General features: G+C 46.8%; 1 protein-coding gene across 2 annotated transcripts in view; it reads left to right on the forward strand.

Annotated features, from left to right (window-relative positions):
• The window catches only part of LOC142564724 (atlastin-2-like), a 96,582-nt gene that overhangs the window by 37,350 nt on the left and 33,963 nt on the right, over positions 1-25,269 (forward strand). For both annotated transcript variants that reach the window (XM_075675861.1, XM_075675860.1), the window contains exons 2-5: positions 10,901-11,027; positions 18,186-18,510; positions 18,568-18,780; positions 18,841-19,056. In XM_075675861.1, coding sequence (XP_075531976.1) covers positions 18,208-18,510; positions 18,568-18,780; positions 18,841-19,056 — 732 coding nt within the window. In that variant the 5' untranslated portion in view covers positions 10,901-11,027; positions 18,186-18,207. The remainder of the gene's footprint in view (positions 1-10,900; positions 11,028-18,185; positions 18,511-18,567; positions 18,781-18,840; positions 19,057-25,269) is intronic.

Consider the following 25,269-nt stretch of genomic DNA (forward strand, 5'->3'; position numbering starts at 1 on the left):
AATTCGTGGCCGCCTCGACCAGCCGTATATGGCGGTTTCGGTTTGTATGCCCTTGTAGGACCACATTGGCACATGGCAATATATTGCCGGCACTCACAAAGCACTCAGCTCCCTTTGGAACGACACATATCAGAGCCCGCTTTGCAGCCCTTTCATGGCATACTCAACATAGGCAATTGCAACAGGCTTTTGAGGGATTGCAGAAAACCATTTAGAGATACCGGATCTCTTGGACTGCTTTCGTATGAAAAGGTTTGGCAAGCGAGAAACACTGCGGTGGTCGGCTTGTGGTCCCATAGCTTCTTGCGCGAAAGATGGCTTTGAAAAAACGAGCTGGCTTGGTGTTTTAACTGGTGACCAGTTCAGCGGTGGCTTACACGACCGTTTAACGGAAATAACAACAAAATTAAGAACGCGTTTAAGTGCGGACTAGGCGTTGCATATGGAACATTTAAGAAGGCGTTTTTAAATTCGTTATCATTTTCGTTACTAAATGTTCTTGCAAACCGCCCCAGGCACAAGGTTTAAACATTGAAGCCTGTGTGACTACTGCCATTCCGTCTGTCTCTGTAAGCGATTTTTTCAGCTCTCCGTTTCTCGCGTAATCAGCGGATGCTATTTTGCGATGAGCAGAGTTGACCAATGAGAACACTTCTGCAACTCAACCACATCGGCCGCCAATGATTATGGCTGTCTTATCTAAAGAGGAATCCGCCAAATAAAAATCTATGCGCCATTTGCTGAGCTAAACTGCGATATGCGAAAGCGTATCTATGACTGCCTCTTTTGCTGTTGTCTGAACAGTTATATTAAATTAAATTATGGAATTTTACGTGACAAAAGCACTTTCTGATTATGAGGCACGCCGTAGTGGAGGACGCCGGAAATTTCGACCACCTGTGGTTCTTTAACGTGCACCTAAATCGAAGTACACGGGTGTTTTCGCATTTTGCTCCCATTGAAATGCGGCCGCCGTGGACAAAATTCGATCCCGCGACCTCGTGGTCAGCAGCCTAGCAGCATAGCCACACAGCAACCACGGCGGGTGTCTGAACGGTTGTGCGAACGAACGACGCCGTGTCCGAGAGCATGGGGTGCAATATCAGCCATATGGCTCTAAGACTTGAAAAATTATAGACCTATCACCTTACACTGTTCGTCAAAGTATTTACTAAGGTAATCGCAAATAGAATCAGGAACACCTGAGACTTCTGTCAACCAAAGTGCGAGACAAGATTCCGTAAAGGCTACTCAACCATAGACCATATTTACACTATAAATCAGGTGATAGAGAAATGTGCGGAATATATCCAACCGTCATGTATAGCTTTCATTGATTACGAGAAAGCGTTTGATTCAGTCGAAGCCTCAGCAATCATGGAGGCGTTACAGAATCAGGCTGTAGACGATCCGTATGTAAAAATACTTAAAGATAGCGACTCCACAGCCACCGTAGTCGTCCATAAAGAAAGCAACAAAATCCCAATAAAGAAAGGCGTCAGGCAGAGAGATGCGATCTCTCCAATGCTATTCACAACGTGTTTACGGGAGGTATTCAGAGACCTGGATTAGGGGAAGAATTGGGGATAAGAGTTAATGGAGAATAGCTTAGTAACTTGCGATTCGCTGATGATACTGCCTTGCTTAGTAACTCAGGGGACCAATTGCAATGCATGCTCACTGATCTGGAAAGCAGAAGGAAGGGTCTAAAAATTAATCTGCAGAAATTTAAAATAATGTATAACTGTCTCGGTAGAGAACAGCAGTTTACGATAGGTAGCGAGGCACTGGAAGTGGTAAGGGAGTACATATACTTAGGACAGGTAGTGAACGAAAGAGCTCAGTTGTGTCACCAGACAGACAGAGTCCGCATAGGAAGCCCGTAAGCGCACTAGTACGACTGGTAAGATTTCTTCTGTAATGACATGATAGGCTACGTTGTCAAAAAATCATCCTTGCTAACCTGTAGTACAATAGTACTGCTGCTGAAGAGGTACGCGAACATGCGAAAGCGGACGTTCTTAGAGTTCTTTCAGCTACGGTCACGAGAAGGTAACGTTACTGAGCGAAAAAACAAGCAATATTTAGGAGACAGCTTTCGCAAATCGCGAACGTCAATATCCCTACTCACACACGTATAAAACTCATAAATTCTTTCATGAGATAATCGTTGGACCAGGTTAAGTTAAATTTGTTGCTCTTGTGAAAAAAAATTCTCAATGCAATAAACTCTTCAAAGCGGAATTTTTATTTAGGACGTCTTATCTTTCAATATAATTGCCTTATATGAAGTGTGAAGAAAAAATTTTGAAAATGTTTAAGTTTTGCATTTAAGAGTGGAATTCTATAGCATTCAAAGATCCCCGACTGCTTCTCACTCTTCCCGTCAACTGCAGCTTATGTAACTGTAATGTTTACAGAGAATCCCTGGCAGCGAACGCTATGCACACCGGCGAGCTTTCTGTTAGAAACGCGGCCTCTTGGAAAGCGCGGAGGCGAGCGCAATTTGGATGGTGTTGTTGCAAAGGGGCGAGGTCGGCCAACCGCTGTATGAAATGTGGACACACTGCAAAAGATGTACATGTTTGAGTTTCCCAGTTACACAATTATGTTTTATGTTATTTAGTAATTGTTCGATAAATGACGCAGTCGTCTGCGAACAAACGAACGTTGCAAGACACGTGCAGGGGTAGGTCAATGATGTATATTAAGAAGAGTAGGCGTCCAAGAACAGATCCTTGTGGTACACTGTAAGTCACTCGTAGGTGGTTAGATGCGCGGTTATTAACTGTAACGAATTGAAATCGGTTTCTCAAGAACGCTTCGATCCATCGCAAAATGTCGGGGTGAAGGTTCGCAAGAGAAAGTTTTAGTAGTGGACGTTCGTGTGGTACCTTGTCGAACGATTTTGCAAAATCTAGAAATATCGCGTCTGTTTGGAGGTTAGAATCTAAATTGTTGTGAATATCAGGAAAATGGTCAGTTGTGTTTCGCAGGAAAATCCTTTTCGGAACCCATGCTGTGAATAATGAAAGTATTTGTTCGAGTCAACAAACTTCATTTCTGTGTACATGACGTGTTCCTTGAGCTTTCAGGGCCCACTCGTTAATGAAATGGGGCGATAATTAAGCGGGGAATTCCTGTCACCTGCTTTGTGGATAGGAACAACTCTCCCCACCTTCCAGTCATGTGGTATTGCACCAGTTGAAAGTGTCTGCGAGAACAGCAAACACAGGAACACCACGGTGACATGTTTAGTATTCTTTAACAGTTTCGAATTAATGTTATCCACGCCGGCTGACGATGTAAGTGTAAGATTGTCAATTAACGATGAGATACCATCTGGGAAAATGCAATGATTGGCATAACGCTTCTTGCATTAGTACGCGAAGAAAAAGGGGACGTGGTAGGCTCTTCTGTAAAAATAACGACAAATGCTGCTTTAAAAAGGTTCCCCCACTCTACATCGTTGACCATTTCAACTCCTTCATTCGTAAGTGTTACACTGCGTATTTCTTGGGGGTTTATCACCTGCCAGAATTTTTTGTCATTAAAGTTTCCGAAGGTCACCACCAAAGAATGCATCATTCGCCTTGCGAATCGCTGATAGGTATGCGCGCTCAGCAGCGTAGTATTTTTCCCATGCACACGTGTTCATCCTGCATTTTGCGGCACGATACATGCGTTTCTTTTTATTTTCTAGTCTTTTTACCGAATTGTTAAACCATGGTTCTTGTTCATGTATTCGAAAGGTGATTTTGGGTATGAACTGGTTTGTTAAGTTGTTTATTTTTTTGTTTGAATATCAGCCAAGTTTCATGAATGCTGCAGTTATGAAACGCATCTTAGAAGGAAGGTAGAAAATTCTGTAAATGTTCACATATTGATCATAATTACCTTTGTCGTATAAGTGTATAGTTTTCTACCCCTTCTGCTGCAGAGCTGGAGCAAAGCGAAAAGAAGCATGGATGACTTTGTGATCGCTAATGTCTATAAGAAAGGTGATGGACGACAAACTGTCTGGACGGCTGGCCAGTAATAAATATAATATGTTTGCAGTGTCTTGGGTGACACGCGTTGGCTCTAATATAAGTTGTGTCAGATTAAAGTTGAGGCAAACGTCGAGAAAATCTCTCGCTTCGGTTTGGCTTACTAGAGAGGGCACTGTGTTGTGCCACTCAATGTCTGGTAAGTTCAAATCTCCAAAAAGAAGAAGGTCGGCATTTGGATAGCGAGAGCAAACCACTTTTAGTGCATTGTTTAGATTACGAGCGAAGTCGTCCCTATTGCGAGGGGACCTGTAACATACACCTAAAATTATATACTATGGGGCGCCGTGGCACAGCATAAACAGTATTTCTAATTCTGATGTGATGTTAATAGCAGAGCACGATAACTGTTCACTAATGGCAATAAGCACACCTCCTCCTCTAGTTCTAGCACGGTCTTTTCGAAAGACCCTGAAGTTTGGCAAATCAGCCAACGCTTCCGAGTCATAGACTTCTTTACAAAGCCACGTTTTCGTGAGTACAAGAACGTTGCTGTTCGACGACAGCACGAGTTTAGACACGTGTTCTCGTTTTGGAATGAAGCTTCGTACGTTAGTGTAAATTATTGAAAGGAGAACATGCTCTAAAGGTTTCGTTCGAGGGGAGTGCCTTGTTTTTTTATTATGTAAGGACTGCTACATTTCTTTCACTGTTTGCGATGCGTCATCGAACACGTAGCGCTTAGAACCAATGAAAAGAGTTTTAAAGCGCAAAAAATGTCACATATTTGGCTTTCGCCAAGAAAACAAGTTGCCTGCGGGCGTCCCTAACTGCTGGGGAAAAATCCTCACCCATGCTGAGATCAGTGCCCTTAACATTGCGCCCATTTGAGAGCACCATTTCTTTTTTCTTATAACGATTAAACCTAACAATTAGCGGGCGCGGGCGATTAGCAGAAGAGCGACCAACACGATGCGCTCGCTCTATATCTTGAGGTATAAGTGGCACGTACAGCTGGTCTGAACATAGACATAATTTTTTTTTTCAGACACGGCCGACGTTTATGATGCTGCTGTGTCAGGAAGACCGTAAACCACAAGACTGTTTCGCCTTGAGCGATTCTCTGCATCGTCAAAGCGGGCATTCAGTGCGAACTTGATAAACTAGTGCACTTTTGAACGCACGTGTGCACATTCATTGCCAGGAAAAGCTTCCTGTGTTGCACCTTTGCAGTTGCTTAGAACGTTTGCGAAATTAGCAACGCGCAATCTTGTGGAAAGGCACAATCTAAATATCAAACGTTTTATCAAAGCATCATGACTTTCTGTTTACTGAAATTGCCGTGTTTACCTTATTTGTCCTTTACATTACAATACGTGCTCCGAAAATCAAAAGTGCATGCGTGGCTGCGGTGCTGCCCTTCGCATCAGGAGTAGAAGCGTGGTTACGCTTTCCAGAACTAAACTTGGCTTGGCTTTATCGTGCCAGTTTGTACCATCGTTTCATGTCAATAACCATCTCCTCCTCGTTAGTACGGGTTGCCGATAGTGTATTAGCAATCAGTGTGCACCAAATCACCTAGCATATCGTTATGTTAAAGGGAAGCCTTGACTTGTGAATGATCAAGAAGTACGAATGAAAACCACTAAAGTACGCAGCTATCATTGTAGAAATATGTTAACATTTCAAAAAGTTGAATCGCAGGAACATCCTGCTTAAAAAAACGATATAATACTTTTTTACAGCTGCGGCGGCCTTTGTCGCCTGCTTCCCACCACGTCCGCCGCATAACTGCCATCGTGCTCGTGTATCCCCAATTTCAGTATCAGTACATTTTCTGTGAAAACCTACATGCTCAATGGAGACCGACAAATTGTATTAAAAAACTTGACTGGCCATCCCGGCCCTGTGAAAGCGGATGTCCAGCGAAGCTGATGAAAACCACCTCTAAAACTGCTGAGGGGGGTATGCAACGCTTTATTGTTTTACAGTGCTGGTGGTAATGGTAACTTTGACTAACGGGAATAATTGGAGAAATTTTGACAGCACGCTGCCGCTCGCCGTATTGTCGTTTCTGTTTCTCTATGCCGCTCCTCGTATTCCCGCTGGAGCTCGGCAGTCCAAACTATGCGTTGCCTACCCATAGCATTGTTGCGACCACAATGAAACCAGTTGTTAGGCTGGTTATTTTATATACGAAATGCCCGGAACGTTACTCCACATGTCGCAAGATGCCATCGCCGAGCCAGCTTACGCAACAGTTACGTTTACCGGAAAACGTATGCAGCAAGCATTACGTGCTTCGCATTGTTAAGGAACGCCTTATAATCAATTATGTGGTTCGGATGCTTGTTTTGTGCTTGTTCTTTATTGAAGCGAATGCGATTCTGTATGTCGTGTGCGTGATTCTAAAGAATGTATGCTGTTTTCGCTTTAGTGCTGAGTGCTTGACGCCTGCTTAACCTCCGCCGTAGGTCGACCCGGTATTTCCCTACCTCCAGGATTGGCCCATATTATTGCCCACGGATACTGACACCAAAAACGCGACAAGGCTACTTACTAGCTTGGCTGTAAAATTTTCCATGGCGTCTTTCGCCTTACCGCTTTATGATTGAGACTCTGACCGTTAAGCTTTCGGCTGCACTTATCAAACAGGGACCATACATAAAAATTGGTTGCCAGTGCCTTTCAGCGCCGGCACGGAATAACGCAGAGATGCTTGCAACATGTTCGGGGTAAGTTCTAGAACCTGTATAAATAGGTACTTTGGGGATGACGTACCCGATTATTGAATAGGGGATATTACACCTAATGAATGTTGCTGGTGGCCAAAATCCGGACGAGCGGCGGGTATCAGAGCAGCGAATGATTGCGATAGTTTCCACAATATTTTACTAAATATTTCTTGGTAACACAAGAGTAAATAATGTTAGAACAACTGTTCGAACAGTGCAATTAAAGCCGAGAAAAGCTCACCAGATCGGAAGTTTCTATCGCCGGGACTCGTGGATGCCAGCATCTCACATAGCTCGCTCGTAGGAAGCTTGAGTCACAAGAGGCAGTGTCGCGCTCAAAGGCTTAGGAAGATGAGCAATTTTATTTTACCTCGGGCTGTTGCGGGCGATGATTTCACAAGGTCTCACAACGGAATGCAAACAAAGCGTGAATGACAGCCGAGACGGAACATCAAGAAGGAAGACGTCGTTCAGTTGGAAGCGCCTTTTCTGATTCCAAATAACATCAACCACCATGATTCATCGGCTTCGCTCGTTGAAAAGAAACGTCGGAACCTTAAAACGTTATGCGCGGGCTGGGTAGGAGCGCCAGCCCACAAATAAATTCCACCTTTCTTTTCGAGGTGGAATAAGCACGCCTTAATAGTAGATTTTCGGCGTGAGCACTGCTTTTATGCCAACCCCCGTCCCTCTCACGATGAGCATGTTCTTGCTTGCCAGTTAGACGAAGTCTTCGTCGGCATTTGGAACAGTTCAGGATGGCTCAGCAGTCAGCAGTCTCAAATAGCGCAGGGGTCGCTGCCACGCAAAACTTTCCGAGGCCTTTCTATTCACGTTAGCGCTCAAACATTTACTGAGGTGGCTGCGTGATTGGTTCTTCCTGGAGTGATGGTCAGTATTCACGTAGTAGTCATAGATGTGACGTCAGTGTTCACTATCTAGTGAATGTGCCACTTGTAAGTCTTGCTGTTCTCTCTTGGTTGCGCTCATTTGTTTTAAAAGTCCAATAGCAACTATCGAAGTCTATACCAGCATAGTGCTGCCTGAACAGTTCCTAAAGCGAAGCTTCCGTCTTCCTTTTTTTTCCTTCAACTTTCCCACTGCCGCTGCTGCTGTGGCTGCTTTGCATGCTGCTGTCGCACACACCACCTGGGGGGGGGGGAGGATTTCATAGCGTGTGTACAAATGTAATCGGCGAGTCAGAGAGGAAAGACTGCGCGAGAAACCCGTTTTCACCCCGCCGCATCGAATGTGCACAATGCCCTCTGGAGCTCCCTGGGCGTCGCCACATTAACCTCTTTACTGCTGTAATGATCCGGTGCTCCCCTCAGAATGCATTGCAGAAACTGCAGCACTTCCCCTTGTACTAACGTGTGAGTCCGGAGGGGACGTAGAACTGTGAAGACGATGGAGGAGAAGAGGCAGTTCCCATACAAGGGAGGTGGGGAGGTGACGTGAGAAGGCAAGGAAACTCTACTACTATACGACAGGGGTTGTGGGGCAACTGGATAAACTTACGTTCAAGGAACGCTACCGTACGTTCCAGCTATTTCTAAAAAATAAACACCATGCAAATATATCAAGCGGACAAATCGCAGAAGCAGAGCCGCATTAATTAAAGTGCACCGCAGGGTCCAGGCGCACTACGGATGCGGTCAACCGTCAAATCAACACTTTTGTGCTCGCCACGGTAGCTTTGCGGCTATGGCATCAATGTGGTCGCGGATATCATCCCAATCGCGGCAGCCACATTTAGAGGGGTGAAATAGGAAACGTAGGTGCAGTTAGATTTTGGGATACGTTAAAGAACAACACGGTGTCAAAATTATTCTGGAATCCGCCACTGTGTCGCGCTTCATAATCCGATTGTGATTTTGGCACGTACAGCCTCATAATCCAAGTTTAATACTTCTGCCACCGTAGGATGTGCCATATGAGACGGCACAACAACATATGGCGCACAACAACGCCTCAAGCACACTGTGAGTTCTCTCTACTTCGCAGGCAAACAGCAGGGGTGAACGCAAGGTCACATTTAAGATCAACTCGCACCCTCGTCTTAAACGTTGAAGAAATTAAGCTTTAGCCGTCAACATCACCCGTCATTCAGCCGTCAGAGCATCCAACACGGAAAGCTCCGCTTACATCTATTCCCGCAGTGTGTTGGATCTTCATACTTTTTTGAACATATGTTGCCTCATTTTTTCATCATCATCTTCATCCGCCTGGGGCTACTGCAGGCCTCTCCCATACTTCTCCAACTACCCCGGTCATGTACGAATTGTGGACAGGTCGTGCTGCGCTTCCCTTCCCTTGGAATCCAGTCCGTAAGCCTTAATTACCATCGGTTATCTTCCGTCCTCATTACATGTCCTGCCTATGCCCATTTCGTTTTCTTGATTTCAACTAAGATGTCATTCACTCGCGTTCGATGCCTCACCCAATCTGCTCTTTTCTTATCACTTAACTTTAAGCCCATCATTCTCCTATCGTCCTATCTTCTATCTCCATCATTCTCCTATCTCCGTCTTCAAATTAAGCAGAACCCTTTTCGAAAGCCTCCAGCTTTCTCCCCCGTACGTGCGTTCTGGTAAGACACAGCTGTTATACACTTTCTTCTTCAGGGATAATGGCAACCTGTGAGGATGCCTGCCAAACGCACCCCAGCCCATTCTTATTCTACTGATTATTTCAGTCTCATGATCCGGATCCGCGGTCACTACCTGTCCTAAGTAGATGTACGTACCACTTCCAGTGCCTCCATACCTATCTTGAACTGCTGTTCTCTACCGAGACTGTAGAACATTACTTTAGTTTTCTGCAGAACAATTTTTAGACCCACCCTTTTGCTTTGCCTCTCCAGATCAGTGAGCATGCATTCCAATTGGTCCCCTGAGTTACTAAGCAAGGCAATATCATCACCGAATTGCACGTTACTAAGTTATTCTCAATCAACTTTTATCCCCAATTCTTCGCAATCCAGGACTCAGAATACCTCCTGTCAACACGATGTGAATGTTGAGCCGCTATAAATATCTTGCAGTAGTTTTTACATACGGCTAGTCCTCAGCCTGATTCCGTAATGCCTCCGTGACTGCAGAGGTTTCGACTGAATCGAACGCTTTCTCCTAATCAATGAAAGCTACATATTTGGTTATATTCCGCACATTTCTCTATCACCTGATTGATATTGTTGAGTAGCCTTTACGGAATCCTGCCTGGTCCTTTGGTTGATAGAAGTTGAAGGTGTTCCTGATTATATTTGCGATTACCTTAGTAAATACTTTGTAGGCAACGCACAGTAAGCTGATCGGTCTATAATTTTTCAAGTCTTTGGCGTCCCCTTTCTTATGGATTAGGATTATGTTAGCGTTCTTCCAAGATTCCGGTCCCCCCGAGGTGCCACTGGTACAGTTTAAATCTCTATAGAACTCCTCAGCCACATGAACTCTCTCATTCATATTAGTAATGATATTGCCGGCTTTATCTCTTAACGCATGAATCTGATTCTTGCCAATTCCTAGTTTCTTCTTCACTGCTTTTAGATTTCCTCCGTTCCTCCGTTGTTCTACTTAACTTGTGCCATATTTTAAAACTACTAAAGTGCCACGTTGCCGTACAGAACCAGGTTGGTGATTTTTCCGTTGCTTGGAGGAAGTCAGGCTATGTTTTAGACTTCGCCTACTTAGATAAATAATTTGTATATTTAGGCGACTGCTCAAGTATTATATTCAGAGCATGAGTTTCACTGAGAATTGAAGATAATCCTATAAAAGTCCCTATACAACTTTCTGTTGCTCGATACGTGCCACACAAACGTTTTTCTTTTTTGCAATCATGAAGCCATGCACATCCCACAGCCATGCTGGGAGTCTTACCCACTGGCCCACGACCGCGAACAAGCAACCACAGCGCTGACGCTGATTTATTCTTTCTGTCCTTCGACCACTGTGGCTCTGTTCTTGTAGTGCAATACCAAGTACCTTGGTCATCACACATTGCTTCCGTACAAAAGAGCTGCAACAATATGGTGTCTTTCTTCACCTAGGCATAATCGCACAAGGAACACGCGAACGCTAGTTACTTAAGATTCCTTCTCCTTAATGTACGTCTACCTCGTCACGCGCTCGTCACCATATTTCTGTTCTACGCTCCTGACAATTACTCCACTTGCAGAATACGCGACGGCTTGCTGGACTGCGCACCCGGACTTCGCAGGATCTGTCAACAATCTTCAACGGTGGCCGGCATCTGCATCTGTTATTCAACGATGGCGAACTCATAAGACCCAGGAAGAAGTAAGGTAAGCGCGGTTACTGCTAAATCTTCTTGGTCCATTACAGGGGGCTCAACGTTATTCTAGAATACCTCTAGAAGGTAAACTATCCCATAGCACGCCTCACAGCAATTGAACAGTGCTCCTCCAAAATCGCAATGAATCACGTCAGCTGGTTGAATCCTTATTATTGCCGGCCCACAAACTAACTGAACCGATTGGTTTTTTTTTTTGCTAATCGGTAAATATCACGAGCTAACATAACAGTATGCAAAAATGACCGTCAAGATGGATGGCAGAGCACAAAATATGATTTCGGCTCATCGCGAATATACTGTTCAGGACCAACGTCTACCATCCTGAATCTTTTACTTCGTGCCGCGAAAATTAAAGTCTCACACGGGAAACCATATTAGACGTGCCAGAGTCAGCATTAGGATTTTCGAGCTCCGTGAATTATTTGCATGAGCCATTACTGCGATATATGCTCAGATCAGTAGATGTTTCGAAAGTGAGCCTACAGAATTATATACTGTGGAATACTTTATAGTAATAATAATAAGCTGTATGGCCTCGCATCCAGTCGAAACGCAGTTTCAACAGCCGGTGTCGTGTATAATCGAATGCGCCTTCGGCAGTGGTTACAGCAACGGGAGCATAGTGGGCTCATTTGGCCCTAACATCCGCATTTTCATTTCCGGCTATCCCTACGTGTAAGAGCAGCCAGTGGAGCGAGAGGTGGATGCCACTCCTCTGGATAGCAGAGAACTTAGCTAGAAGCAGGGCGATGGTGAATCCAGCTCAATTGATTTTGAGTAGTCCTTGAAGAACCAGGCGACAGTCTGAAAAAATGGCCACGGGAACCTCCGGTGGGTGCTCCTCAAGGAAGTAAGCTGCCAGGTGGAGGCCAGCCAGCTCTACCGCTGTGGAACTCCCAGCAAATGGGAGGCGGCAATGTATGGTCGTTCTAGTGGCTGGTACTATGAAGGGCGTGGCCGCCGACTAACTGGATGGAAGGACAGACCCATCTGTGAAGATCAGAAGGTATCCACATAGTTTGTGCAGCTTTAACAGCGTAGCCTGCGACAGTTCGCCTGGTGGGGACCTCTTCTTCTTCGCCTCCAACTGGGGATGGACCTCCAGTAGTTGTTGGTGGGGTGGGGGTGGTAGTGGCCTACTAGCTCGTCGTACAATGCGCAGATGCTGCCCATCCGTGAAGAAGGAAGGCTCCGTAGTCTGGGCACCAGGGCATCGCCATCAGGAATGTGGTGCAGGTGGTCTGTGTGGCGCAGCCACTGCCGCAGCATTAGCGACGAGATGCGAGGGCCTCCCCCCGTGTTGCAGCCACCGGTGAATGGCGTGGAAGTCCTAGGAATTTTCTTATGGCTGTCTTATGTTCCAGAGCAAGTAGTTTCTTGCTGTCGACGTTAGGTTCGCCATTGCTAACGCTTAAAAGAGCACGGAGGAGGCGTCAGCATGGGAGAGACATATGTCCAGCCATTTCCTCGCAGAAATAGCCGGCTGACAATTCTTCTTACTCTACGAGCCTTGATGAATGCAGACTTGGAAGCGAGAATCCACATACATGGAGCGCCAAATGTGTGACCTCCTCCACGCATGGGGTGGCTGTGCCTCCCAGCACCAGCTTTCCGACAGTGACGCGAGCGGCAGCTAACAGATAGATGAGCAGGGCCATTGTATTTGTGGGAGAGAGTAAAAGTCCGATGTTCCGGAAGGCAGCATGAGGCTACTCATGGGCAGCAGGGACATGGCCCAGTCTTCAGCAGTTCGTACAGAGCCAAGGGTGCTCGGGTCGAACCGCGTCTCCAGGTCACACGGAGGTTTGCTTGCTGCGAAGGCAGCAGTTAGTGTGTTGCCATTACTTGCCACTGAAAGCACCCGGACAGGTGCGGTGATGGCAGCGAGCAGCTGCTTGTCTGTGTACTCTCCGTCGATGCCGTAGACGTAGCCCGTGGACTGGCTTCAGTCCACTGGTAGGCGCCCTTCAATACCTTCTCCGCAGGTGGAGTCCATGGAGAGCAGCTCCTGTTGCGGCTCCTTAGTGTCCGTATCTGCCACAACAATGTTCAATTTGGTGTTGACGCTTACAGCAAGCAGCTGGGTATGGCAGATGAGGCCTGTGCAATGGCGAGGCGTCACGAGCGATGTCCCGAGTTAATAAACGACCCCGCTTCTCCGCTGGCCGGAATAGCAGCGTGCCTGCAACTGGCTGCGATGTGGGCTTCGGTGGTGGAGGTGTTCCATACTTTGGGAACGCCGCGCGCTTCCGGCGAGGTCGCTTGCACCTTTGGATGACCGCAAAGTCATTCTCAGCTGCTGATACGAAGGGTGCCGGGTGCGAAAGAGCAGGAGCATTGCTTGCAGCTGTTTAGTAGGTTCCACCCCAGCAGGCGTGGGCGAAGCTGCATTAACTTCGGGGGCTCCAAATGGAGGGGGCGTCTGGTTGGCTTTAGGAGCACCGTAAATCTTTTTTTGTAGAAGCACCGGACACACCAGGTTCCGCGGTAGTGTCAGCTCCCGAGGGAGTCGCAGTATCCGTGTTCTCGTCGTTGGCACCTTGCTTCTCTGATGTGACACACGGTGGTGGCATGTTGCGCTGTGCTTCGTCGCTGCCTTAGTTGTCGCGCGCACGTTTGGCAGTACTTGTGGTGTCCATGCTTTCATCGCAGGAATTACCAGAGTCCTCGCGGAAGTTAATAGAGCAAGGGTCTGTGCTCTGACCAGTTGCTTTCTCGGAAGTGTGCGCACAGCATGTTACGCCAGCACGGGCGGCGCTGAATTCAGATAGGAACGGCGAGCTCGAAAGTCGAGACGCCGCGGGCGCGGAAGGCTTAGACAGATTTGGTAGCATGGCAGGAGAATATGAAGGGTGGAGGGAGGGGGAAGATTGGCTGAGGCCGCTGCCTCCTTCGCTAAGCACTTGTAAACAATGCTGGCTACCTTTGCCTGCGTGTGCTCGATCTCCCACAGTGTTGAAATGTTGAAGGGCAGTGGGAGGGTAAGTGAGGCGCTGGCCGACCTCCAGTGAGTCTTGGAGCTCGGACCAGCTGGTGCTACAAACGTATCCACGGGACAGGCCACGTGCGCACCTGGTGTCTGGCAAATTGTTCAAGAAAGTCAGGAGGAAAACAAGTGAACTGATGAGTGGAGTCCGCGTCTTGGTGGCCTCGGTGATGGATACACACATGCGGCGCTCACAAAAGCGTGCGGCTGTCGTAGCATACACCTCTCACGGCACACGAAACACGCACTCAGCACGTTCACGCAGAGTTGAACAAGAACGGTTAACTCGCATAGGGCACGACACGCACGCGTCCAGCTTGAAAACCAGGCACACGCACACAATCTACACGCGGTGCGCGTACACCACACTCAGCGCTCGGGTGCCTGTGGCTGCTGCTGGCAGGCTCCTTAGTCAGCGAACACGAAAAAGCAAGCTTGGAGATGGTGTGAATAGTAAGTCCTTATACACGTACGAACCATGCACGTCAGTTCGGCACGTCAGTGGCGTCGAAGGGCACGCTGTTCATGCAACACTCGCCGGAGCGATGTGCATGCACGTACGCACTGGTGGAGTAGTCCTATCTAGCTTCACCACAACACCCTGAAGAAGTGCATTTTATGAACTTCTCTTTCCCCTTTCTCTCGTCGGGGAAATTCACTGCTCTTCTTCTCGGCTAAGCACAATCTTTGAACCGTTTGCAAAATGCCTCACATGACGCAGCATCGTCCCACCGGGCTCCGCCTCCAATTTTGCACGTTCGCCCCCGCATACGAGGCAACGACGTGCCAAGCTGGGAACTTGATGTCGAAGTCGCTCCCGCGGAAGTCCTCGACGTTGGCCTCTTTAATACATTAGTGGACGATTCTTAATGGTCTGTTTGTCAGGGTCAGGCTCCGACTGAGCGGGATCCACAGTTAGTTCTTGTTTCTACGAATAATGGCGGCTGTAATCGTCTCTACGTGAGCGCCTTTGTTGGCGTGTCGCCGTCTATGTCAGGTACAGCCTCGTGCAGGGGGGTGCTCGTCTCGCCCGTCAGCTATGGTTACACTGATGTAATAGCCAGCTCCCTGGTCCTGACAAAGCGACGATGCAGCGTTAAGGGCCTCTTATAGCTGCACGCTTGCCGGTGAAGCATTCATCGTCGAGAAGGGATGCAGGGTATAACAATGCTAGAGGTCAATCGTAACGGGAGTCACACCCTCGACCTTCGGTGGGAGTCGAACCCACGACTTCTAATGTTAATTAGGACGCAGGTAATGAGGACGCACGTAATTAATGTAACGTCAATTAAGACACTCGAACCCACGACCATTAGTGGGAGAAAAGAAGTAATAAGAAGTAACAAAGCAATCCAATGATAATGTCGTGTGATTTAATGGAGTGTCTTGAGCGCGCAGGCTTCCACCTTCACTTTTTTTGGCATGTGCTAAAGCCTCTATCAATTTTGTACAGTATCGAGATAAATTTTGAGGGCGTTCATATCAAAATAAATAGCTGGTTGCCTTCTTACGAACCACGCAATAACGACACCGCCGGAGTGCCGCGTTTGCAATGTTGATAAACGATAATCATTGTACGATTCTCAGCAATGGCGCAAGAGCCAGGAACATCCGATTTTGTTGTTTTTCACGTGAAGGCCAATAAAATATTCCTTCTCATTTTCTGACTGAATGCTTTGAAATGCGTCCCCAAGATTTCATCAAACAAAACGCTGGAGCCACAAAACTCAGCTTCTAGCTGAGGCTCCCAAATCTACTAAAAATGCACAGCATCTTTTTTTTTTAGGTGTACCTTACGAGTAGTTGTTTTTGTTCAGAGCCAGTGAAAGCAATAGAAAGTGAAGAAAACGGAAGCGTTTCATGGAAAATTAGTTTTTCTTGGCTCATTGGCAGCAATAAAACAAGCAACTTGGACTTCTACAACTGTAGTTCACACAGTTTAGATCCAATTTGACGAGAAATTCTGGCTTTGGCTCTTTTGATGCGGCAAAGCGAATGGTCCCACTTTCACAGAAACGAAGCGCTTTGCACTCGGTTTTCTTGTTTTCGTGTCTCCTTTGTCATGTCTGTGGTTTAGTAGTGCAACAATACTACGGCTGAGCATAAGCAAAACAAAAAAAGATGTATCAACAACAGTCACTTGCTTGCTAGGCGTTCATTTAGTGCCCCGCCAAGCTTCGCTAAGTCGATTTGTTTTTGGTAGTCAACCGACGGTACAGCGCACGTTTCGCCATCCATTAAATGAATTCCAGAGTTCTACGAAACTATTAAGTTTATTAAACTTTCCTCAGAAACCTTTGCCTGGCTCCTCTTGTTACGAGGTTGTATTTCAAGGTTTTTTGTGGGGTCACTGGTCGGTAGAGGTGCAGCCATAAGGCTTCGTTTTGTCGGATAGACATTCGCCCATAGAATATAAAAGGACATGCGATGGCGTAGTTGCCTACCTCGTGGCGCCAGTGCAGCGATGCAATCAAGCAAACTTGAGCACGTTCAGTGACGGTTAGAGAAGCGTGGCTTTGTGTCGCCACATGCGTGCCCGCCAATTCTTCGTTACGATGAGGTAACATTTAAGGAGAGAGAATTAAGTGGCTATGTCGGTAGCGTCTTTGGCCAAACTGCGCAGTGACGAAAAAAATGGCCGACGCGACAATGCCAGGACTTACGTTACATGTCCTAAACAGGTTCATTTAAGTAAAGTAAATTAGAGCCTTTGAAAGGAACATTTGGTACATATTGGTCTGGATGGGAACGAATCCAGGGGGGGGGGGGAGGATTCTGCAAGAGTCCACCTAATGGACTGTCCAGTTCGGCCGCAGCTGATAGGATGCAGCTGTACGAACGACGAGGAGAAGAGCAGCCCTAGCCAATCGGTAGCGGCCGAAATGGACAGTATACTAGGCGGACTCCTAGAGAATACATCGCGAGGCCTCCCGGGTGCGAGACTAACGCGCTTTGCTGAAGTCACGGCTGCTCCACAGTTCTGGCTTGCTAAGGGTGTGCCTAATGCGTGCCTTATTGACAAGTCACGTGGTCACAAAGACATGCTCGTGCCAGTGCTCGCGCGTTCGTCGTCGTCTTCTTCTTCCCCTGCTTGTTCCGACGCCCCCCATCATGCCAGCATTCCCATACGGACCCTCGCGCTCATGCCACTGCTCGCACGTTCATCATCGCCTTCTTCGATCGCAGGCTCCGATGCCGCTCATCACGCCAACGCTGCCACACTGTCCCTCCCTTTGAGAAGGCAATGACGGCACTGGCCCACTACCAGTAGGTGCGGTGATTAGTCGGATAGGCAACAACAAGCTTCATCTCCATCAGATGGATAGTTGCCACAATTCTTCACAAACGTATCGTAATCGAGACAAACATTATGCCAAGTGTCAAACAGGCTTTCGCCTTAACGTTTTGCAAACGTGTAACACTTGCCTAATTAATTCTATTTCTTAAGCGGTAAGCCAACCTTGGGCTTGCATGCTAAATGCGAACAGACGGTGGTTTCAGCACACGCAGCCCAGTGCACAACGTGACCAACTCCGTCAGCTCACTTCAAAAATGCAGCAGACGACATGAAGACATGCTACAAGCCCCTATTGTGGCTGCCCAGGTTTACTACGATGCACAATCACCCAGGCAGTACTGGCGCACTGCGTAATGTGGCTAAGCAAGCGCATGCCCCGCAGAATCCTGCCTTAGCGGCGACCTGCCGACAACTTATTCACAGCCATCATAATGTACAGCCAGAGCAGTTTTGTCAGTGGAAATATATTAGCCTAGACGACAAGCCCATAAGGAAACTCTCATAATGGATGGCCTATGAACGCTATCTCGTGGTGCCTTAGGAGCGCCGAAATTGCATGAGTTGGCTCGTGTTCATTAGCATAGGTGAAGAATTTGGCTGATATTTGACTGAGAACTCGTTTTTGGAACACGTACTTTGCTGTTATATTAGGTCCGTTATTATATACGTGAAGGTTAATACTAATGTTATGATTTTGCAGTTTTGAGTACAAAAAAATGCTGGCTTAGATGCTTACCTTGAAGGAACACAGCTCATGTATATTGTGATGTATTTCAATCGGAGCAAACCGTTGAAGACCAACAGGAGACTTGAATAATTGCGTGGAATTTCGATGTTTTCAAACAAGCACGTGCTGAATGCAGGTGACGCTTCCCGACTACCACGATGAGTGCTAAACAAGTGCAACTTTTACAAGTCGAAGACAACAACTTTAAGCTGAACGTCAACGAGTTGGAAGCCATTCTCTTGGCTGACAACGTGAAAGATCTGTCAGTCGTCGTCGTTTCGGTCGCAGGTGCGTACCGACAGGGCAAATCCTTTTTGCTCAACTTCTTCTTGCAATACCTGAGGAACAATGGCCAATCCAACTGGCTAAGGGACATGACATACCCGTTTGAGGGCTTTGAATGGAAACCTGGTGGTGACCGTCATACCACGGGCATCTTGCTCTGGAAGGAAGTATTTCTGGTAAGGCACTTATATAGTGCTCATAGTGGCTGCATATACATTGAATTATTTTTTCAGATGACCAAATCCGACGGTGAAAAGGTGGCGGTTTTGTTAATGGACACTCAAGGAATCTTTGATTGCGAGTCAACGGTAAAAGACAACACTACAATATTTTCCCTCAGCATTTTAACGAGCTCCGTTCAGGTTTACAACCTAATGAACAACATCAAGGAGGATGATCTACAGCACCTGCAGTTCTTTGCTGAGTACGGCAGGCTGGCGCGAAAGGTATTTATTGGTCGAGCGCGGCTAAGAAGGCTAAAAACTGAGAACACTCCCCGTATGCAGGAGTCAGGAAAGACCTTTCAAAAGCTTCTATTTCTGGTGCGAGACTGGAGGGGTGAACGTGAGTACAAGTACGGTGCTGAAGGTGGACGCAAGCTACTGGAAAGCCGCCTGGCGATTAAGGAGGGGCAGGCAGAGGAGAAGAAGGAGTTGCGAGAGAGAATCAAGTCTTGCTTTTCGGAGATTGGGTGCTTCCTTATGCCTCCCCCTGGAGAAAAGGTACACATTTGCTCCGCTTTCGGTTACGCCTTAATATTTCTTGCATTTAACTTGGGGTTTCCCTTTGTCATAAATAGGAGTTCATATTTTCTCGGTCAAAGCTAATTACAGCCTTTGAAGGGGTTACTCCTTCAAGTGCTCATGCCTTTGCGGATAAAACAATGCGAATAACGGTCCTTCTGCGCGCTCCAACCCAGACTCCTTGAAAAATCTTAAAAGACATCAAGTTAGAACTCAGTGACAACTGACAACTATGAATATAACCGAAACGAATTTAGTGATAAAGGTGCGAACGAGTTAACATGGACGATGTTCTGGATAAGTACAACGTGTATGGAATATTTGCTGCTCTCGAAAAATTTCCAGCAACTGTTCGAAAGTATTATATGCGGGTAAGATTTATAAATGGCCACATATAAACGGGGCACCGTTTTACAATTTATTAATAAATTACCGCCAATCAAATTCCTATTAAAGCTGTTCGAGAGAAACAGCTTCACTGGAAATTGGGTTGTGATACAGGAACGCCACAAAAGTCGGGAGCGCTTTTTTTACAAAGCCTTATAGCAGCGGTGGGGATCAGAATGCGCGCTTGCCACAAATGGATTATATCGTAAAAATTACGGCAGAACTCGTGTCATAATCACTTTACACGGTAATGTGATTAGCTTACTATATATCGACACATCGTACCTTAGAGTTCAGGAGAATATAACAACACGAGTTGTCCTGTTGAAACATCCGTTGCTTCTGCTATGTCCTTCATACTCCGGTATCTTCACAATCGCTTACCAAAGTCACCCGTTGGCATGGCGTCGCGACGACGGCTGTATGACGCCGATGCAGTTAGGAGAGCGCAATGACAAAGAAAGATTGATATCACTGGAATGAAAAAGTCGATGCGTGGCAATGGTATGACGAGCATGAGATGATTCATAAATGATTACAATGGTATAAGGAGGACAGCGTGACAGCGACATGAGGAAAACGGGAGCGAGATGGTAACGATGCATGACGACGGTATGAGGGACAAACTAATGACGATGCTGGAATGATGACATGGCGCGGTCACGATGATGTGACGACAACGACATCACAAGAGATGCATGGTATCGACTCTCTAACGACGATGCAATGACGACGATTGCAAGACATCCGCGGTTTAATCACAGTTGCATGTCAAGAACATGATCGCAGCAGAATCCCGAAGAAGGAATGACGTCCTGCAGTGATGACGGTGGTAAAACGAAATCTTGGGACGACGGCATGTCAAAAATGGTATGACGACAACTGATTAGCCATTGTCAGTTATCGAATTTAAAAGGACGATCACGATACAACTGTGACAGCATCACGACGATGGTAAGACAAGGAATGTATGACAACGATGACATGAAAACGGTATGTCGAAAATTCAATCTCGGCGAGTGTATGAGGCAAATGGTATGACGATTATGTTATGAAAGCCTTTACGACGACTCTGGCGTGCTCACGATGCCATGACGAGTAGGAGTAGGGTATTTTGGTTCATTGTAGTTCATCTTCTTTTGGCTGATGAAAGCGTTCAGCCAAGGTGTGTGTCGGAGTGCATTGATGTGCGCGCCAGGACTAGCACTATATAGGCGATAAAGCCCACCGGTTGGATCAAACTGTGGACTATTTAGAGAACAATGGGTTAAGGGTTGCTGTTTCGGACAAGGAAGGTACTTTTGTTGTGTTACCTGAAGGGATTTAACAGAAAAAGGCAAATTGGGCTATTGGTAAGAACTTTAAAGAAGTGAAAGATAATATAGCCAAAGGGAAGAAAAAGGCAGTAGCGCTTCTTGATGCTTTAAGCCTAAAAAGCCTTCACAAGCGTGTTCTGAAAACAAAAGAGGACAGTTAAAGGTATTCTTCTCCGTGAAGACCCACAAACCCGAGATGCGCTTCCGGGTCGTCGTAACTGAAAGGAACGTTTGGCAAAGCGAAATTTCTACATTTTTACAACTCCACTTTGCCTCGCTGAAACTGGCCGATCCTCTGGTTATCCCGAATTCTCAGAACGTTGTCGAATACCTTTCGTCAAATAATCCAGGAAGGTGTACCGCTATTAAAGCAGACGTAGAGGATCTTTTCTATTGTTTGCCTTACAACCAATTGATGTGTAGTGTCAAGGCATGCATTACGGAACAGAGTGATGAAATGCGGTTTGTCCAAAAATTTAGTGTTACTGTTGAAATCTTCATTGGACTTTCGTCATGTTACCCGAGGTCTACAATGATTGGATGGAATGACTCACTCTTTATGCAAAAGGCTGGTATCTGCATCGGATCTAGAGTGGCTCCAGTCCTGAGTAGCATTTTCTGGCACAGGTAGACGTGGCATTAAGCCGGCGTATTTCTGGGATAGCCATCAATACGTTCAGATGATTTGTCGACTTTTTTGTTGTAATTGAGAGAGTCGACTCTACCAGCAAGGTGGACGAAATAATGGGTATTTTAGTGAGCTTGGTCAGGGTTTGAGGTCCATCTCGCAGCAAGCAAAAGAGGGTGAACTACAAAATCTTGACCTTAGACTTCGTTTTCTAGACGATCATGTCTGTTGGGAATACTTCCCCCGTTCTGCCAAGCCCCGGTTGAACATCACCTCAGGTTATTCTAAAGTAGCAAAACATGCAATTTGTATCTCCGTAGTTCACGCTGTCCTGGTAAAAACATGTAGGCATGCAATGAGCGATTCCATTGCACGACAGGTAGTCAGGCTGGAGGAAGTTGAGTACCGCATAGCTTATGAACGGCAAGCTCTGAGAAATTGATTAAATGGTGAAAAAAAACCGACGATGAAGGAAGCTGAAGGAAATAGCAGGAAGAAGAAAGTGGTAGTTGTACCTTATGCAAATCGCTTATCTCATGCCCAAAGAAAGTTGCAGGTCGTTATGGGGTGCAGGTTGTGTTTTCGGTTCCTGGAAAATTGAGTGCTATTTTTCCGGCGGTCGAAAGGTGAGAAAGTGGAGCAGAACGTAATCCTAGCGTAATGTGCAAAGCGAAACACGTTAACAAGTATGTAGGCTGCACTACCAATGTCGTATACCCCTTCCCGCTCAAGAGTGGGCGAGTGTACACAGGGCAAATTAGCCAGTGCATAAATGAGTCTTAGAGAGCATGAACTGTCCTTGCACAAGAATGATTATGCGCATGTCTCTGCCCATTGCCAGCGATGGAAGTGTAAGCCTAGGCTCAAGGAAAAAACAGTTTCTTTAAAGCATACTTATACGTCCGCCAGATTACTCTTGGAAGCATCCCACATTGAGCGAAAGGGCACGTAGTGTTAGCCTTCGATCGCGCTTTCTCCGCAGGAATTAGCGTACCTAGATGGCTTGATACGTTAACAGATGTCCTGTATACACGTGGCCCAGTTGTGCTTTTCTCGATTGAACGTGTGATCACTTGGGTCGCTTATATACCCGATGTGTGTTTCAGTAAACGTAGTTGTGAGTCAGATCTCTTCCTGTGTCCTTTCACTCCGTCGTCGTCTTGTTCGCGCTGTTCACATTATGAATGTATACCAACTCTCCCGACTTTCCATTCTAAAACAGTAGACTTACCTTTCGCCTTGGCCAGTAGCATGCGGCACATATAACCGCAAGCCCAGCGTGACATTTTCGGCGCACCAGCTGAACAATAACCCACTAAGGTTTATCATGGAGGGGTATCCTGTAAGAGCCACCTATCGGACTTTCTATTTCGGCCGCTGCTGATTGGATGCCGCTTTATGAGCGAGTACGAGAGGAGCGGCTCTAACCGATCAGTAGCGGCCGAAATGGACAGCGCACTAGGTAAACTCTTACAGAATATCCCCCCCCCAGGGCTGTTACCATCTACACTCTCAGCACGCCGCAGGATTTGTCATTGAAGAATCTGACGCGTTCAACCCTTCGTTTCGTTTCCGTTGCCGACTCCCGGGTTTCGTGTCATGTAAACATTCCAAGGGTATTATTCAACCTTGCGTGTCAGATGCTACTATCATGAATTTGGATGCAAGAATGACGACTTGATAGCATCTAAGTAGTCAGAAGGAAACCACCAACAGCGTATGTTCTTTTCTCGAGGAAGACCATTTGTTTTCTTTGGCACTGAATGAACCGCTCACATTTGGACGCAAAGCAACTTTTGAATTTTGGGGCTCCCTTCTGGGAACTAAAGTACAACACCGTACTACTGCAGAAGCATCACAGGCACTACATATGTTGCATTTCAACGTGATTAAAACGCCTACTTGGAATTATGTGCATCAGCCTCGGTAGAGTCTTCTGAGCACCCTGTCGCACAGCTTTCGCTAACAGACAAGTCTGCTTTTATACTAGCACGCATTGCACCAGCTACCAACCGATGGGCACGTCAACTTGTGAAACAAACCAAAGCAAACACCCATGACACTGGCACGTAAGCAACGCTCAAAGCAACGCCAGAAAAATCAGCATCGTCCTCTCCATCAACAACTTCAGCGAACATGACGATGACTTCGACAAAGACGATGACGAAGGGCGTCGCCGAAAGGGCACATGCTACAACAAGAAAGACAGGAACACACACGTCAACTAAACTCAAGGCAAATTTAAGAACACCGTCTTGCCTAGAAAATAATCTCACCAAGAATCTCTTCCTCTTCCTTCAATAATCTACCAATAAAGACTGCGCTTATTGCAACCACGTATTCGACGCCACCTATTAAGGCTGCTCTAAACTCGAGTACAATAACAACACAAAGCACATCAAAGAAAAGGACACGAATATTACCCTGGCATAGCAGGCCTACAGAGGCGTTACTGCTGAGCACGAGGTCGCGGGATCGAATCCCGGCCACGGCGGCCGCATTTCGATGGGGGAGAAATGCGAAAACACCCGTGTGCTTAGATTTAGGCGCACGTTAAAGAAGCCCAGGTGGTCAAAATTTCCGGAGTCCTCCACTACGGCGTGCCTCATAATCAGAAAGTGGTTTTGGCACGTAAAACCCCAAATATTATTATTATTATTATTACAGAGGTGTTACCTTATTTACTAAGTCAACGGAACATTCAACCAGGATGCACCATATTTCTACAAGACGCGACGAACAAGGAAACGTCACCAGCACGATGCAGCTCATTGGACGCCTCACCAACAAACACGCAGGCATGCGCGAAGGCAGTGTCATACGATTCATGCAAACCTTCGTCATTTCTCGAATAAAGTATACGGCAGCGTTTCACAATTGGACGGTTGCGCAAAGAAACAAGCTCAACGCGCTCATACGCAAGGCGTACAAATGTGTGTAGGGACTTTCGCGCGGAGTCAGCACCACGAAGCTCTTAGAACTAGGCTTACACAATATGCTCGAGGAACTCGTGGAGGCACAACAGGGGTCCCAACTCGAGCGCCTATCCAAGACCAACCCGGGCAGACACGTGCTCGAAAAGCTCGGCATCACATACCACAGGCAGCACGGCATCAAAGTAAAATTCACCAACTATACGTACCTCTGTTGCCTTGCAAGATGTACCCCCAACACCGCGCGGGGAGACGTAAAACCAGGGCACAACACATGAACCAAAATTACTCCGACTACAAGGTGGCGGGCTTCACAGACGCAGCCCATTATCAAGACAGGAAGCGTTTCGTGGCGGCAGTTACTAGCCACCGAGGCAACCACCTCACGAGCGTCACCGTGAACACGTCACATGCCGAATCGACATAAGAAGCGGTCATAGTACTGGCCCTGACACTAACCAAAGCTACATACGTGATCTGCGATTCGCAAACGGCAATTCGCAATTTTGCAAATGGGTGCATCTCGCAACAGGCGTATCGCATACTCCAGCGACATCCCATAAACCAGCAAGAGACCCACTTCGATAACCGAAGGCGTTTGCCATGGATCCCAGCACACACTGGATTGAGCACCCCCAACGAAGCGGCTGACCGCGTTGCTCGACGCCTCACTCACCGAACATCATCGGAGCAAGAGCCCCCGCGGGGTCCTGCAAACGTCTGGGCGTGGGAGGATCGTATGACCAGGTTCCACGACATCATGACACACTACCAGTTACAAAGACGCGAATATCCATTCCCTCACGCTAGTTTAAACAGGACGCAAGCAGTACACTTCACACAATAAGAAACGGTTCTTACAGAAACCACAGGCTCCTGCACGCCAGTATCGAGGCATGTACACTAAAAACAGATGCACATCGTGTGG

This window comes from Dermacentor variabilis, chromosome 11 (assembly GCF_050947875.1).
Source record: "Dermacentor variabilis isolate Ectoservices chromosome 11, ASM5094787v1, whole genome shotgun sequence".
Classification (NCBI taxonomy): Eukaryota; Metazoa; Arthropoda; class Arachnida; order Ixodida; family Ixodidae; genus Dermacentor; species Dermacentor variabilis.